Genomic DNA, 16,533 nt, shown 5'->3' on the forward strand with positions numbered 1-16,533 from the left:
CTTCTATAAATTAGCTTTTAAATATATGATTCTGTAATGTCCAACCTAAAAAAGAAAGTACCCTGGATGAAACTTAAATGTCCAGAGATTTTAATCCATGACATAGGGTTGTTACATCCTTACAGTAAGAAAAAGTTTCAATTCTTCAAACCATCTCCCTTAAAAAGCAGAAAGCATTACTTAGAGAGTTGCACAATTTATTTCTGAAAATTAAATGATGATTTCCCCCAAAGGACAGAGGGGAAAGGAAGATGTAGAGCAGATGGATTCATTGTTCCCCTATGGAGAAAAAACATTTCTACACCTTGCAAAAATATATTAATTGGCCTGCCATCTGGCAAGCCTGCTCACACACATAAGGGATAAAGTTTAGATCTTGAGGTTTAACATTTAAGCCTGTGGGGAGATGGTAATTGGAATCTTTCTGAGTTAGCAGGAGTATTTTTAAAGGGAACATTTCAAAAGAGATCTGAATACAGGTGGAGAAAAACAGAAGCTAAAATGTGAGACCATCCAAGGTGACATCACGGCTGCACACCAGTGAGCCGGCGTGGACACTCCCACATCAGCTGAGACTGACTGTTCATTAGCAGGCCAGCTTTCACAGCATGATTTTGAATGCTTCCCCTCAGTCTTACAGATAACCTCCTGCCCATGCCTTCTTGTACATTATAGTTTTCAAAATTTTTGGAAATCTTACCACTGTAAAGGTGGGTGTTTAAAGGAACCTCTTTAAGAGGTGCAGAAAGTAGTTTATCAAACAGGAAGCTCAATAAAAGATAAGTTTTGTGGTATGCATGTGCACATATGCACACACATGCCCCGAATAAATACATGGAAGGATAACACCTTATTTTTCACAGTGGTTGTATTCGAGCACTAGAATTTTGGGGTGATTTTAACAGTTGTTCATATTCTATCCATTTTCTGTCTTAGGCATAAGTTTACATTTTCTTCTCAAAGTTACACAGATTCCACTGAAATTAAAATATAATAAAAATCATGAAGAGACATGGTATATTATTTTACAAAGCAAATGAAGTATCTTGATTTTACCTTTCTCAAAATGTTTGTTTTGGTCTGTCTTTACTGGCATGGAAAAACTCCATGCTTCCTTCTGGGTCTCTTTATTTTCTAACAGCCATAATCTACGTCTTAAATTACATACCTTCCAATCTTCCACCTCACGGCTTTGTTTCCTTCCCCAAGAAACACCACCAAATTATTTACAACCATTTTCTGCTAGTAGAATTTGTTTATCTGGCTTCTTAAAACTTCCTCACCTATGTAGCATCAAAGGGCCTATTATACACTAATAATGGACCACATAATTTAGGTAGTTTAAGCTTCTCTTTTGAGTATCTCATTCTGATGCATTTTCCTGGTATCTACTTGACATTACCAACCATGTAATCAAACGATGTTAAGTAATGTTAACCATCTTCTTCATCAAAATGATTGTTTAAGAGGATGACACAATGTAACACGGTATCCTAGCCGGGATTCTGGAATAGAATAAGGACACTGGAGCACAGCTAGGCAAGACATAATAAAATATGGAGCTAATTTTTTAAAGGGGGCTGGGAAGGAAGAACAAAACCTGCCATTCTAAACCTGTAGTAGCATCACCGAACAATTAAAAAGTACCTAAAACTTTTTGAGGTGATAGAAGTATTCTATATCTTCATTGTGATAATTACATGAATGTATTTGTCAAAACTCAAAGAGCTGCATACTTAAAAAGGATAGTTGTACTACATGTAAATTCTGTCTCAAAAAACAGTGTTAAAGCTAAGCACACCTGGCTTAGCCTGGACATTCTTTTTTCTAGTGTGAGTAAACTACAGCCATAAACCCTGTGTCATTAGGAATCTGGATTGGTGGCAGTGAGAAACACCTTCTTTCACATGTAAAAAAATGTACCTGAAGGAAAGACTTCTTTCCTCCCCATCCTTGGTAAGGGACAGCCATTTCTCAAAAGCAGTTCACATACTGCACCATTGAGAACGAAGAGACATGGCCAAGAAAAGATTTTGGGGGTTCACAGAACGCTGGACACAATAGCTGCGCCTTTTGTATGTTGTAGATTATTTATACTTTATTCTTACACAATTGTTTTAAGCATAGGAAAGGAGTTACATCCTGGTTCTCTAAATACAATGATTTTTTTCAAAGAGAGTAATATGCATAAGCGTCATCAATTTATCTCCTTAAGAATGTAGCTAGCATTAGCATACTTAAGAGAAATTACTATGTTTTTAAACAGTGAAGAAGTAGCCTGTAAGCAATGCCTCTCCAAAACCCCAACAGATCTTTCCTGGGATTCACAGCATATTGCCATGGAAGAGGTTAGAAGTTTCATTCCTTCTGTGAAATGAACTACACGCTCTATTACAAGATTGGCAAAGATTCTGAGATAAGTCCATAATATATACACTCATGTGAATGCACAGGATTTTATAATGCCTAGAAATCTCAGCAATACAAGCAGGGGTGTCGTAGAGTGTTATTCATTCAAAAGGCCTGTAAGACAGCAGCTGTTCAGAGCTTCACTATAAAGTAAAACCTCAATTTCAAAAGCACAAGCCCACTCAAATACCATTATAAACTGTGATACTTTACGATGGGGAAATTACAGGAGAATACATATACAATTTTCATGAATGGCAAAGAGAATCAGCAGGTGGCATTTTAAAACAAAGTAAAACCTACTTCTATTTTTTATTCTCTTCCCTGAGACAGCAGGTGGCATTTCTATAGCAAAGATCAAAATTATCAGCACTCAGTATTCCACAAATATCTTTGAATTACTAGGAGACTGCTGTACAATAAAAATTAAGTGACTAAAATCTTTTTTTACAAATACTATTTTCAATAATTAGAACATTGTTGGATCTGTATTTCCTTTGGAGTCAGGATAGCCAGTTATGTTTTTATCCGGTTTTACCCTGTACTATTAGTAATTTAGGGACAATTAACTTCTATAAGCCTCAATTTTTTTTCATCTATATAAGAGATATTACAGGCAGCATTAAAGGAGACAACATACACCAACAGATACTCTTCCTCTCCCTCCTCCTGAACTGATGTTGGTGGATCTCCTACTGGCTATTACAGGTTACCGTAATTATCTGTCCACATCACTTTCTAACCCCACTAGATTGAGCTACTTGAACAGAAGGATCATGCCATGCATATCTTTGTTTCCCAGATGATAAGCATAGTCTTGGTCATATGAAAGATATTCAATACATATTTCATACACAAATGAATAAATAAGACAATGCAATAAATCCTCAGACTTGCCCCCAGAAGTCAGACAGAGTCAAACTAGGTTATTTTGGTATCAGCTTTCAGAAGGCGATTCAGCCTCATCCATGAGCTCAAAGGCAGAAAAAGAATCATACCGAGATACATAACTCATAAATAAGTCCCTCCAAGTATCTTTAAATGTAATTATCTTCCCATCTTTCAGAGGTTAATCCCCCTTGGCTTCTAGTTTCTCTATTTTTTTGGCCCAGTTTACAAACATGTGAGTTTTCTTTAGTGCTTTTAAGGTAGCCAAAGACAAGAAACTGACAGAGGAGCTACACGGCCGTGAGGATGGGGGGCTGCGCCCTCCCAATCAAATCCCTAAGACTTATGACTAGAAGGCAAAAAACCAAACCAAACAAAGCAAGCCAAAATCATTTCAGTCTCACATGCCTTAACATAGAGTTTAAGATATATACACACCTGGAACTTCCCAACAAAATCCATAAATGTTGGGCCATGAATCCCCTCCAAACATGTTAGTTTCTTATTAAATAGATTTGAAATCAAACCTGTTAAGAGGCTGAAGGAGCAGCTACAAGCCCCTGCCTGTAGGACACGCCTAAAAGAATGGAAGGTTTGAAAAGCGAAGCTTGTTTTCTCGGCTGGGCATTTCATTTACATGGGAACTAGAAAACTGGCTTAGAGTGAGAACTATAATCTTTCTGGAACAATAGGTCATGACGAGCTTCCTTAATGCCAAAATAAGTGTTCAGAAGTGACTTCTGCTAACCGAAAGAAAGTGTAAAGGGCATATATGTTTACTCCGGCTTGAATACAACACTTCTGAATATGTCTATCCGTGCCAAGAGTCAGAACCCTATTTTTCACGGATTTCAACCTGGGATCCATGAAATGAAAGGTTTGTATGCCATCAAAAAGTTGCAGTATATCTAGCAGTTCAAGTAACTTGTATCTTTTGATCCAAATATCACCCTAGGTCTGACTTGAGAAGGTAGAATACTTATAACATTAAATCTCAAAAGGTAAAATAAACCAAAATTTCTTCTGTTTAAGGAGTTTTTTTTTCTTTTTTTTTTTTAAAGAAGCCATCAAATGATCAGTAATCAATAACAATTTCAAAGAAAAACTCAAGTCAACCTATCAGGAGGGAATCTTGGCCAGGGTAATGCTGGTAAAAAAAATAACATACAAAAATCACTAAGAACTAAGGATTATATTGAAGGAAGCAGAGGTCTGATCTTGAGTTTGGATTACCATGTTAAGGAGGTTTATAAAAATTACTATTGACTTTTCACCTAAAAATCCTAGATTTCCAAGGTTAGTTTTTTTTTTTAATTGACATGAGAAAAGTCATCTATTGAGGAAAAATGCTACATACAAAGTTTATAGGTCATATCATAAAAATGGGGCAACTTTTATTCCTTACTAGCTCTGTGGTCCAAACATCTAACCCTAAACATCAAATCCTAGAGCACACAGGAAATTATAATTCATAAACATGTTAGCTCATTTTGCAGAATCCTCACCAACAACTATGACCTTAAGCATCCTTGAACTATCCTATATGCTACCTGTCCCACCAGGACCATTTGAATCATAAATTAAAAATTTCCTTCACTTAGGGACCTATCTTTTATGGGGGCTTCCCTTGTGACTCAGCTGGTAAAGAATCCACCTGCAATGCAGGAGACCTGGGTTCGATCCCTGGCTTGGGAAGATCCCCTGGAGAAGGGAAAGGCTACCCACTCCAGTATTCTGGCCTGGAGAATTCCATGGACTGTAGTGTCCATGGGGTCGCAAAGAGTCAGACACGACTGAGCAACTTTCACTTCACTATGTTTTATGGAAAATGCAAATTCATAGTCATTCATTCAACCTGCCAAGTCAGGTGAGTGTGCCTATCAGCTGTCCTGCCACCTGTCTGCCCTTTGGAGCAGTTAAGCAAGAGTAGGCTAATTTTACAGTGAACTATTTTTTGGATTAGCAAATAATTTGTGTTTCTCTCGATGGGTCTAGAATGGAGAATATGTAAGCCTGGGCATATGCTCAGTCATGTTCCACTTTTTGCGACCCCATGGACTAAAGTCCATCAAGCTCCCGTACCCACAGGATTATTCCAGCCAGGGATCCAACCTGCATCTCCTGTGGGTCCTACATTGGCAGGCAGACTCTTTGCCACTGAGCCACATGGGATGCCCAGAATGGAGAGTACAAAGAGGATAAAACCAACTTTCACTTGGAGAAATAAGGCATTTGACATGGCTTCTGTATTTTCATGCTCAGTGTCTGACGTAGATAACCTACAGGGAAAAGTCAATTTTGTTTCAAAAATCTTGAGATTAGCCAAGTGAAAGTAATATTTGTACAGGAACTCTATCCCAAGTTCCAAAAGCAACAAGCCATTTCAGATCAGACTTAAGAAATAACATTACATAATAGTCACTTAATGGCCATTGTTTTACAGTAACAAAGGTTTCATTTACCGTATTTCCTAGAGTGTTTTATTCAGCTAGCAGTTTTTCCCATGACAAACATACTTTTTTCCCCTTAACCCCTTCATCTATCTGTAAAAGTAAAACATTCAATAATTATAGCTTCTAATTAAAAAATATTCATCATATTGCACTTAAAAAAAAAAAAGGTATATTAAAGGGACATAGGCACTTTTTATTCCAGCCACAGGTTCAGATTCTTCAGATCTGGTGGCTAAGAAATCTGACAGTGGCTAGATGATATAATAGTTACTCTCAAGAGAAATGTCGTAAGGTCAAAGTCAGGGTCCTGAGACATCAACACACACTGTAATGTTTAAAATTAGACAGAATAAAACACGGCAAAGATAGCTTCAGCAAACACTCATATGGCAAAATGAGTCTGGTGGATCCATCAGCTTTCCTCCCTTTCTCATTCATTCTATGACCCTAGGAGACTTCACCAAGTTTCACTAGTTCCTTCTTCCCTTGAGCCAAGTGATTCACTCTGAAACTAATACATTATCTGAAAAAGCTATCTCCTATATGAATGTCCATGTTAGGTTAGAAAGTTTCCAGAGATATGTAGCTCCTTCTTTCCCGTGAAGAGATAAAAGCGTATTCGAGAAATACTCAGAAAAACATTTACTACTACTTCATTGACTACGCTAATGCCTTTGACTGTGTGGATCACAACAAACTGTGGAAAATTTTGAAAGAGATGGGAATACCAAACCACCTTATCTGCCTCCTGATAAATCTGTATGGAGGTCAAGAAGCAACAGTTAGAACCAGACATGGAAAAGCAGGCTGGTTCAAAATTGGGAAAGGAGTATGTCAAGGCTATATATTGTCACCCTGCTTATTTAACTTATATGCGGAGTACATGATATGAAATGCCAAGCTGGATGAAGCACAAGCTGAAATCAAGATTGCCAGGAGAAATATCAATAACCTCAAATATGCAGATGGCACCACCCTTATGGCAGGAAGCGAAGAGGAAATACAGAGCCTCTTGATGAAAGTGAAAGAGAGGAGTGAAAAAGTTGGCTTAAAACTCAACTTACAAAAAATGAAGATCATGGCATTCAGTCCCATCACTTTATGGCAAATAGATGGGGAAACAATGGAAACAGTGACAGACTTTATTTTGGGGGGCTCTAAAATCACCATGGATGGTGACTGCAGCCATGAAATTAAAAGATGCTTGCTCCTTGGAAGAAAAGCTATGACAAACATAGACAGTGTATTAAAAAGCAGAGACATTACTTTGACCACAAAGGTACATACAGTCAAAGCTATGGTCTTTCCAGTAGTCACGTATGGATGTGAGAGTTGGACCATAAAGAAGGCTGAGTGCCAGTGAATTGATGCTTTTGAACTGTGGTGTTGCAGAAGGCTTTTGAGAGTCCCTTGGACTGCAAGGACATCAAACCAGTCAATCCTAAAGGATATCAATCCTGAATATTCATTAGAAGGACTGATACTGAAGCTCCAATACTTGGGCCACCTGATGCGAAGAGCCGACTCATTAGAACTAAAGACCCCGATGCTGGGAAAGATTGAAGGCAGGAGAAGAAGGGAACAACAGAGGATAAGATAGTTGGATGGCATCACCGACTCGATGGACATGACTTTGAGCAAGCTCTAGGAGGTGGTGAAGGACAGGGAAGCCTGGTGTGCTGCAGTCCACGGGGTCGCAAGGAGTCAGACACAACTAAGCAGCTGAACAGTAACAATATATATGGGCTCCCCTGGTGGCTCAGACAGTAAAGAGTCTGCCTGCAATGCAGGAGACCTGGGTTCGATCCCTGGGTGGGGAAGATCCCCTGGCAGAGGGCATGGCAACCCATTCTAGTATTCTTGCCTGGAGAATCCCCATGGACAGAGGAGCCTGGCAGGCTACAATCCATAGGGTCACAAAGAGGAGGACATGACTGAGCAACTAAGCATATATATATATATACACACACACACACATAAACACACATATACATGTGTGTGTGAATTTTGCCTGCAATTAGTTTCCCAAGAAACTCCAAATTCTAACAAAATAGAAATCACTGATAAATGTAAATTCCAAAGTCAGCAGAATGCATAAAGTCCTAAAATAGGCGATGAAGATGCTTAGAATAAGATAAACATTGACTGTCTATTCTTTTCACCAATCTATTTTACCTTCAAATGCTAATCAAAGCCTAAATTCTCTGCTTGAGCCTTTTTTCTTTAAAACAAAACAACATGATGTTTCAGTTTGATATTGCTATAATTACCTCCCTAACAAGCATATCCAATAACCATTAGTGTAGCTAGAATTCCCACTGGTCTTCTCATGCTATTAATAAGACTTAAGGTCAATATTTTCAGAATTTATCACCAAGTTCACAAGGGAACTTTCCTAATTACCAAGATAGGGGAAAGAAAATAAAGTATCAGAACAAGCGCTAATAACCACGTTAACTTTTACTTAGAGATAGTCCTCTAGTTACAAAATGTGCCATGGGTCACAAAAACCCAGTGTGTTGCTAGATATCTAAGTCTTCTACCTATAGAGCTTTGGCCTGCTTCTAATAAATAGTTTTACACACACCCTGTACCTACTTTCATCCAGGTAGCCCCAGGACCATTCTATTATCTTCGATCTCTGATAAACTTTCAAAGGGATTACTCAGTTACCATGATGTCACTCCCAAATGACTAGGTTACATGTAGTGAAGACAGCACCGATTAAAAATAGCTTTGTGCATGGTTACTCACACTGAGAGATGGGAGTGCTGGGGAGGTGAGCTAGGGGTTCAGAGCCTCAAGTCCTGAGCTCCCTGAGAAACCAGCCTACTTCCGTTTAACCAATACAAGGAGGACTCTCCCAAATTATTCAGAATAAAGCCCTACCCCAAGCCTTTTCCTCTATGAGTCATCTTCACACTGTTGTGTGAAGGGGCACCGTCTCAACCCCAACATTTGTCGGTTTTTAGCCCAGAAGGCAGATGGTCTCTATCTTGAGGCTTATGATCCCCCTGTTTTAAAGGTATCACTTGGGCTTCTGATAACAAAATCTATATGTAAGGAGAAGCAAACAGAGCCAAAAAAGCATGTAACGTTCTCTCTCCTCACTGTGAACTTGGGAAGACACAAGTATACCCCTTTCAGAGTCGACTTGTTAAAGCAATCAACAGCCCACACCTCCCCCGGGAACATATGCTCCATATTTGAAGCTTTGTTTTTAATGAACTTCTTTTGAAATCTACTTTTTGCAGTCTCACACACTGTGCCCGTTCTCATTCCTCTCCTCCCTCTTACTCCTTCCCTCTCCCCTCACAAAAGACCTACACATTCAAGGGGGAAAACAAATGATCGGTCAGCTCCTGTTGTAAACTTCCCACTGGAAGTTTCAAGCAATATTTCTGAGATGTGTATATTTTGGCCCACATCCTTTGTGTCTGGTCAGCTTGAAGACCTGAGAACACGCTGCTCTGGTGTGGGGCAGCCGGGCGCTGCACACAAGTCACTGCGAGGAGCTCCTGGCCTGGGCTCTCAGCGGTCCCTGCTTCCCCAGGGGTGCCCCTGATCAGGCTGCGGGAAGGGTGCAGGCGTGACTGCCTCATAGACAGTGTCCATGTCAGAACTAGAGACAAGATGAGAGGATGGAAGGGCAAGCCCTGCAGTGAGGGGCAGGCCTGTCCTGCCGGCGGAAAACTCAGTCAGGAGCATGAAGAAAGGAGGATGAAAGGAAGCAGTTATGAAACAGGCCTGGGCAAAGCAAGGAGTGGGAGGGAATGGGTGCAGACACGCAGGGAGGGGCAGGGACTGCAGGTCAGGCGTGGAGAGGGCAAGAGCACGGGCGTGAGCACCAGGTTTCAGCCATCTGTGGAACAGGCAGGGGGACGAGGCAGCATACCCTCCGTCCGTCTGTACCCTCAGCTCAGGTGCAGGCTCTGGCAGAATCAATGAGGGGGCCAAGGGGAGCTAGAGAACAGCTCCAACTGAAAACACGTCAGAAAGGAGACAACTCAGGAGGCTGGAGAAAGAACCTGAGCTTCCAGAGGGGAGGGGAGAGGAAGCTGTCATTGCCTATTTGGGTGATGAGGCAGACAGTGAAGTGAGCAACAGTGAGTAAGGGGATATGATTCAGGGAAGAGGACTGACAGGCCAGCTGTGAACATGCAGAGGCTGGCACGCGGGGCTGTGTCGCTGCTGGACTTGGCTACCCACAGAGTGGTTGCCACCCACGGTCCCGACGCCTCACTTCACTTCCGTTCCCGACCCCCACCCCATCCCTCTGCGGCCGGGGTTCAGGGTGAAGTCAGCCAGGACTCCCCAGTCTTCAGACACACGCACACCTCGGTTCGTCTCTGTGGAGCAGCAGCCGGCCGCTCCCTTGGGGTCTCTGTGAGAACACTCCCTTCCCTCGGAGGGGACTCTCCTCTGCATCTCCTTTCCACTTCCTATCTCCATCTCTGCCCCTTCCTTCAGTGGGACATCTTCAGCTCTCCCACAGATTCATCGAGCACATTTCTCATGGTCCTAATGAGGACTTCCAAGCCTATTATTTCTGGTCCAGCCTCCCCGAGGGCCCCAGACCTACAACCCAACTCGGCCTGCCTAGGAGCTCTGTCTTCTCAGCCGCCAAGCCTTGACTGTTCCTAGATGCCTACTCCCGAAGTCTTCCCGCCCACATCTCTTTCTCATCCTTTAGATCTTCTCTTAAACACCATCTCTTCAAAGACCTTCCCTGACCACACTGTCTACAGTAGACTCCACACTGTCACTCTCTCCTCTCAGCTCTTGCTTACAGCCTCCAGGTCACGGCGACCACCACATGGCGCTTGGCTTCCTTAGATGCTGGCTTATTTCTGAGGCCCACGCCCTCTGTCTGGCTCGCCTCTCCATCCCCGGCCCGACACAGACCACTGGTTCTGGCTGAATGACCGAATGGCTGCTCCACAGCACAGCACAGGACAGGTGTTCACTCAGTGCGGATGAACTGTCCCTTCTGGGGACACAAGGGGGGACTACAAGTCCCAGCTCTCGTGTCTTATATGTACAGGGGAGTCTCCATTTCCCCAAGTTAAAACCCTCAGGGCCACTGTGGTACCCTTCTTCATTCCTCAGAGCCAACAACTCATCAACTTCTCCCAACTTTATATCCTCAGTAGCTCTCAGGGTGTAATCTCACCACATTCTTTGCTCAGGCCTGCAAAACCCTCTAAAAAGGCTACTGCAATAACTTATCCATTGGTTTCGAGGTCTCACTCTCCTTTCTCAGACCTAAAACTCCCCAGCATTGCCCATGTGCCTCTCTCCCACTGGATAAAGGCCAAGGCCCACAAATACCTAGAGCCTCATCTCTCTCCTCAGTCACTGCCCACTATTCATCCCCTCGTTGTAATGACAGTAACCATAACAAGAGTTAGGGTTTATGGAAAGTCTTCATATGTGAGTCATTGCACTCAGCATTTTACATATATGAACATATTTTAATCTTACAACAATCCTATGAAATAAGTAATGTACTTATCCCTATTTTGTAGATAGAGCAACAGAATTCCAAATAAGTTAACTAATTCAATAGACAATATCACAGAATTAAGATTCAAACTCAAGTAAACTGGCTTCAGATCAACCCTCTTAACCACTGGGCTCTATTATATAGCCTCTTTAAACTTTATGCTTCAGCAGTACCAAGTTATGCTTCTGGTTCTTTATGCTCCAGCAATACTGAGCTATGTATAATCCCTCGAACTTTGTGTTGCTGAGGCTACCATGCCTTCATACACACCATTTCTCTTGCTCCTTGGGAAGGCCTTGTCTTTCTATCTGATAAATGCCAACCTACCCTTCAAAACTGCCCCACGATTTTCTGTGTAGTACATCTCTCGGCTCCTGTGTACCTGGTAAATACTTCCTGGTCGCCCTGATTTGCCATGATTCACCTGTACCCCTTCACTGAAGGCATGCCTACGACTTTCAGCTTGGAGTCACAGTGCCCGGGCACACAATAGATGCACAATAAATGTGGATTAAACGGGGCTTTCTGAAAAAGGGGTAAGCACGAGTTAACCAATACCTGACATGCCAGGGCAGGAAGGAAGCATACTCTGTCCTTCTTAAAGACATATATTCATGCTCAAAACATAAGAAAAACTCACCAAACACCCCAGATGTTTCTGGAGAGAAGACACAGAGTGCATAGAAGTCCAATGCATTCTGACAACGATAGCAGTTAGTTTAAGATCCCTGAACGTACCTGCTCTTCATTGCAACTGCTAAGTAATGTGAATTCAGCAAAAATAAAGCAAAACAGGAAATGACCTTTTATCCCAAGGGTTCTCAGAAAGATACATTTGGAGCCTCAGTCAAAATGATGAACTGAGTCACAAACTACCCAATGGCGTGGGTAGGATTGTGCTGACTGAGGTGTCCCTGAGGGCTGGAGATTATCATTTAAGCCCAAAGAAAACATGACAGATTTCTTACCACTAAGGTTAAAATTCAAGCATCGTCTAGAGTCACTAGACTTCAACAAAACTGAGGGTGCACTATAAAATCAAGCAGCAACATTTATAAATAGATGGTGTGTGTTTTTTTTACAGTGTGGACATATAGAAGATAGAAGCCAAAGAGATGTTTGATCCTGCCTCCCTCAAAATTTTTAACTCAACGAGAAAGAAAAGATGTTACAAACAAATAGTAACATAAACCAGGCAAACTATTTCCCATTCTAAGTTGTAAGGGGATCCTCCAGTGAATGGAGAACCCAAAGATCCGTGAAATCCACAGCCTCTAAAAAGTGCCATTCTTACTTCAGTTTAAAACAACACATTTTGGTTGAAATACCCTCTTTATTGAGCCTAGATTTCTGTCCCAGCAGCAGGTGAATGGCTGTATTAAGACCACCTTGAGGAAATGAGGGAGGTGGATAGGTAGGCAAAGCCAGTCATAACAAAGGAACCATTACCAATGGAAATGTGGGCTTTACAGCAAAACAGCAAACAAAATCAGCTTGCATCCAGACAACTGTGTCTGCCACATGCCAGGCAAAAAGGAATGAACAGAACAAAATATCACCATTGGGACGTAGCACAGCGAAGTTAGGCTTTCAGAGCATCAGGACCCATTCAATAGATCAGGCCTGAGGGTCAGTCTGTAACTGACCTTTCCCCAAGAATTCAGGAGTTATGAACCAGACAGAGCTTTGAGCCGGAAGAGAAACCTTAAAAGCATTCCCATGAGAGTGCAAACTGACAAAGAAGAGCCATGGTGAGTGGCAAAGCAGATGCGATCCGGCAAAAACCCGAAGGCCTCCATGATGACAATTTCTACCACGACGTAAACTGAGGAGAAGAGCTGGAAACCATTCAGCGTCTCTTTCGTTTGTCTAAGAGGTACCAAACGTTCTATCCCGAGGCACTCCAAGATACTCATTCACAGGTTCAAAGCTGGATTTTATTCTTCGGTAGATGCAAGAGGCTAACACTGAAGAAAAGGTTATCACGAAGTCCTTTGGATTACAACGTAATCAGAAGAAACAGCTGAAATAAAATATGTAAGCAAAGGTACAGAGAAGCAGCCGGGCTTGGGCAGGAGAGCTGTTTCAAGGGCTCAGGCACACCCAGCTGAGGATGAGGGCAAGGCATCCTCACCCCGACACTGGGCACACCCTCAGCGAGGCTGGCAAAAGGGGCAGGCAACCTGGGAATGGAGAGGTCCTCTTCAAAGGGCAGACTTAGGGAAGATGATCAGTGCGGTAAGAAACCGTGTCCCTTAGACACGGTTAAGACTCCTAACATGGCACACAGAGGAGAAGGACTGAGAGCCGTTAAGGGTGGTCACAGAAGGGGAAGAGTCATCCTACAAGCATAGGTTTCGTGTCCTTACAGAAGGAAAAAGGACACAGAGCTAGAGTTGATTGCCGTATAATAAGAGAAGGCAACAGCCATATACACTGACCCAGAGAGAGGGACACCTGCCCTTCATCTTTCCGAACCTACATAATAAACAGAAAGCAGCTGGGGCCCTGGGAAACCTGTAAGTAGGTGTATCTAGAGATGAACTTCAGGATACAAATTTCCAAACTCTGTGAATCCTGGAAATCCCCAGTTAACAAACAGGCTGTGGCAACCTCTATTCTGAGAAGGGAGGGAAGAAATCCCACCTCTCTCTCTGTATCACGAAACTGAAGGTGCGGGTCCATGACTTGGGGAACGGACACAGCCCTCCCACACTCTCATCTGGCCGGGAAGAACCCAAGTTTCTTTAGAACTGAGGCTCTCTGCCAGGGCGGGCTGTCTCAAACGGGGTGTTCCGGGCTGAGTAGGTACTGCCCTAAGGCCGTGGTCGGACCAGCCTGAGAGTCCTTTATGTGTTTGGATGGTATTATCCATCCAACAGGTAGGTACGGGAAGGAAACACTCGAGTCGCTCCTCGGTTTCAGACACACAGGCATGATGCCAGAGCAGACTTCTCTCGCCCAGAAGTGGCTCCAGGTGAGAGCAGCAGCTGCATCACAGCCCAGGCTACATCCCTTAGACACGGTTAAGACTCCTGACACACAAGTCACAGCATTTACTGCCATGAGGAGTAGAGGCCTGGTTCCGCTACAGTAGGTATCTCTTCAACTGATCCATTGTTTGGGGGGGTCTGATGTGTGGATGACACAGCCTGTACAAAAATGACCAACACCAAAAGAGTCTCTCTCTCTGAACACTGTAGCAAGAAGATGAGAAAGCACAGCCATCCTATTTAAAAGGTACAGCTTTAGATCATCACGTGGCTTAGTGGTACCAACATCGTTCAAGTGACATGAAAAGGTATGACTTACAAACTGATGCAATCCCTTTCTCTCTCTCACACACACACACGTATTTTTCTATATGTATATATGCACATATATATAAACAGCATATGTCAGTGTATTCCAGGACACTTCTGAAATTTAAGAAATACGACGAGAGAGGTCAAAAGGAAAAACTGCTAAGTTTTCCAAAGTATCACCTATCTGCACTAACGCTGCAAAAAGTTACTGGTACAACCAAACAGAATGAACCCTTTTCCTGTGTTCTTTAAACACTGGAGCACAGAGATTATGAATCTCCAATCTGATAGCCAAGCATCCTGTTTATTTGACTGCACCGTGGCCTTGTGTGTGTTCACGTGTATATTCAAGGCAAGTTCTGAAGAAAAACAAAGAATCTGTACTTACACAACTCAGAGGGTGTACCCCTCTAAAACCACAATCATGCCAGCTGCCTGTGCTGGACACAAATGCAGAGAGAGGAGGCACGCCTCCTTTAAAATCATTTTCTTTCACCCAGCTGTCAGCAACTAACTCTCAACTGCCTTTCACTTGTGGCTTGAGCTTTACCTTCATTTAAAAAATCTTTTTTCTTTTCACCTACTCTAATAGATACATGTTACAAAATGAAAAGGCCAGACTTGTACTAGAAATACATGTCAGCCAATCAATTTAAAAAATAAAATGCAAAGTTATGCAGACTTATCTCTTTAAGCAGACAACTTGAAACAGGAAAACTTGAGCTATCTTTGCATTGGACATGTCCATTGTATAAAGGTTAAATATTTAATAGAGCAGAGGGAGCATCTGAAAGGCTCTACACAGAGAAGCAGAAGCTCCCACAATGCAGTGAATGAAATGGACAAGTGATCAGATCAAAGAGAGTGAGCAAGTATCTCTTCCCGCTTGCCTGCTCTTCCCACCACTCACAACTCCAGGTCCCCATTCTCCACATTTCAGAAAGAGAATTCCGAAAAACCACATTTATCAGGATGAGCCAGGAAATCCGCAAGGAGGAGGGAACACCTGAGCCAGGGCGCCCCTGGCAGAGTATAAACTTCTCAAACTGTTACAATCAACAACACCCCAGTTGCTAAGGGGGCCTAGGCCGACGGGCAGCCTCTGAAGCCAAAGCATTCATTCCCTCTGCAAGGCAAAAAGGAACCCCCGCATTTTTACCTTTGTGTTCGCCGAAGCCTGTTCCCACTCCTCAAATGAGGCAAAGTAAAGTTTGAGAGCACAGTCCAAAAATTGGGGTCAGACATATCCATTTCTTTCTCGCTTCAATTCACTGCGGGTTCGAGGCCATAAGACCAAAACGGAGAGGAGAGAAAAAGGAGAGGGGGGAAAAAAAAAGACAAAAAGATCCCAATTATCTACTCACTCCCTCCAGAGGAAACGTGCTGCGAACTGTGATCTCAAGAAAAACTTGGTTCGTGAGTGAGAAGTGCCCGTCCTAGCCTTTAATTAACACACAGCCATTTCTCCAAGGTTCAGGAAACTTATTTCCTCTTGGGTTTGCCCTCTCCTGGTCAGCCTCGGCCAGCTATAAACAGTAATTACACGAGTTTGGCCGTGCGTTCGGCTCAAAATGCTGTCTGTGTGTGATTTAGTCCAAGGTACTTTGTCATCTGTTTGGCAGATACCATTTGCAGCTCCTGCGGGGGGGTGGGGATGGGGAGGGGTGACGACTATTTTAAGTCTTTGGTTCCGGGAGGGCTGGTTGCTTATCAGCAAAACCATTCAACATCCGAACATGCCCAGTGCTGAGTTTCCTCTCCGTATCTACATACAAGGAAAGGAATGTAAATGGAAAAAGCTCCTCTTCTTCGCCCCTCCTCAAAAAAAAAAAAAAAAAAAAGGGAAACTTAAAAGCACTTTGAGAAAGCTGGCCTGTTGGCGCACTCCAGCCCGACACCTTTGTGCAGCCTCCGCGGGAAGGGGCCGGGCGGCGGGGACCGGTCCCAGCGCAGACACTCCCCTGAGGAGCGG

The 16,533-nt window shown here is 42.9% G+C and overlaps 1 protein-coding gene across 8 annotated transcripts in view; it reads right to left on the reverse strand.

The window, feature by feature from the left end:
• MAST4 (microtubule associated serine/threonine kinase family member 4) overlaps window positions 1-16,533 on the reverse strand; it is a 618,638-nt gene that overhangs the window by 159,653 nt on the left and 442,452 nt on the right. The window contains exon 1 of one of the 8 annotated variants that reach the window (XM_069556215.1): window positions 15,721-16,474. The exons of 6 other annotated variants lie outside the window; for them this stretch is intronic. In XM_069556215.1, the coding sequence (XP_069412316.1) occupies window positions 15,721-15,812 (92 nt within the window). In that variant the 5' untranslated portion in view covers window positions 15,813-16,474. Of the gene's footprint in view, window positions 1-3,735; window positions 3,944-15,720; window positions 16,475-16,533 lie in introns of those variants that run through there. One more of the 8 variants, XM_069556218.1, reaches the window with a different exon arrangement.

This window comes from Ovis canadensis, chromosome 16, assembly GCF_042477335.2.
Source record: "Ovis canadensis isolate MfBH-ARS-UI-01 breed Bighorn chromosome 16, ARS-UI_OviCan_v2, whole genome shotgun sequence".
Lineage (NCBI taxonomy): Eukaryota > Metazoa > Chordata > Mammalia > Artiodactyla > Bovidae > Ovis > Ovis canadensis.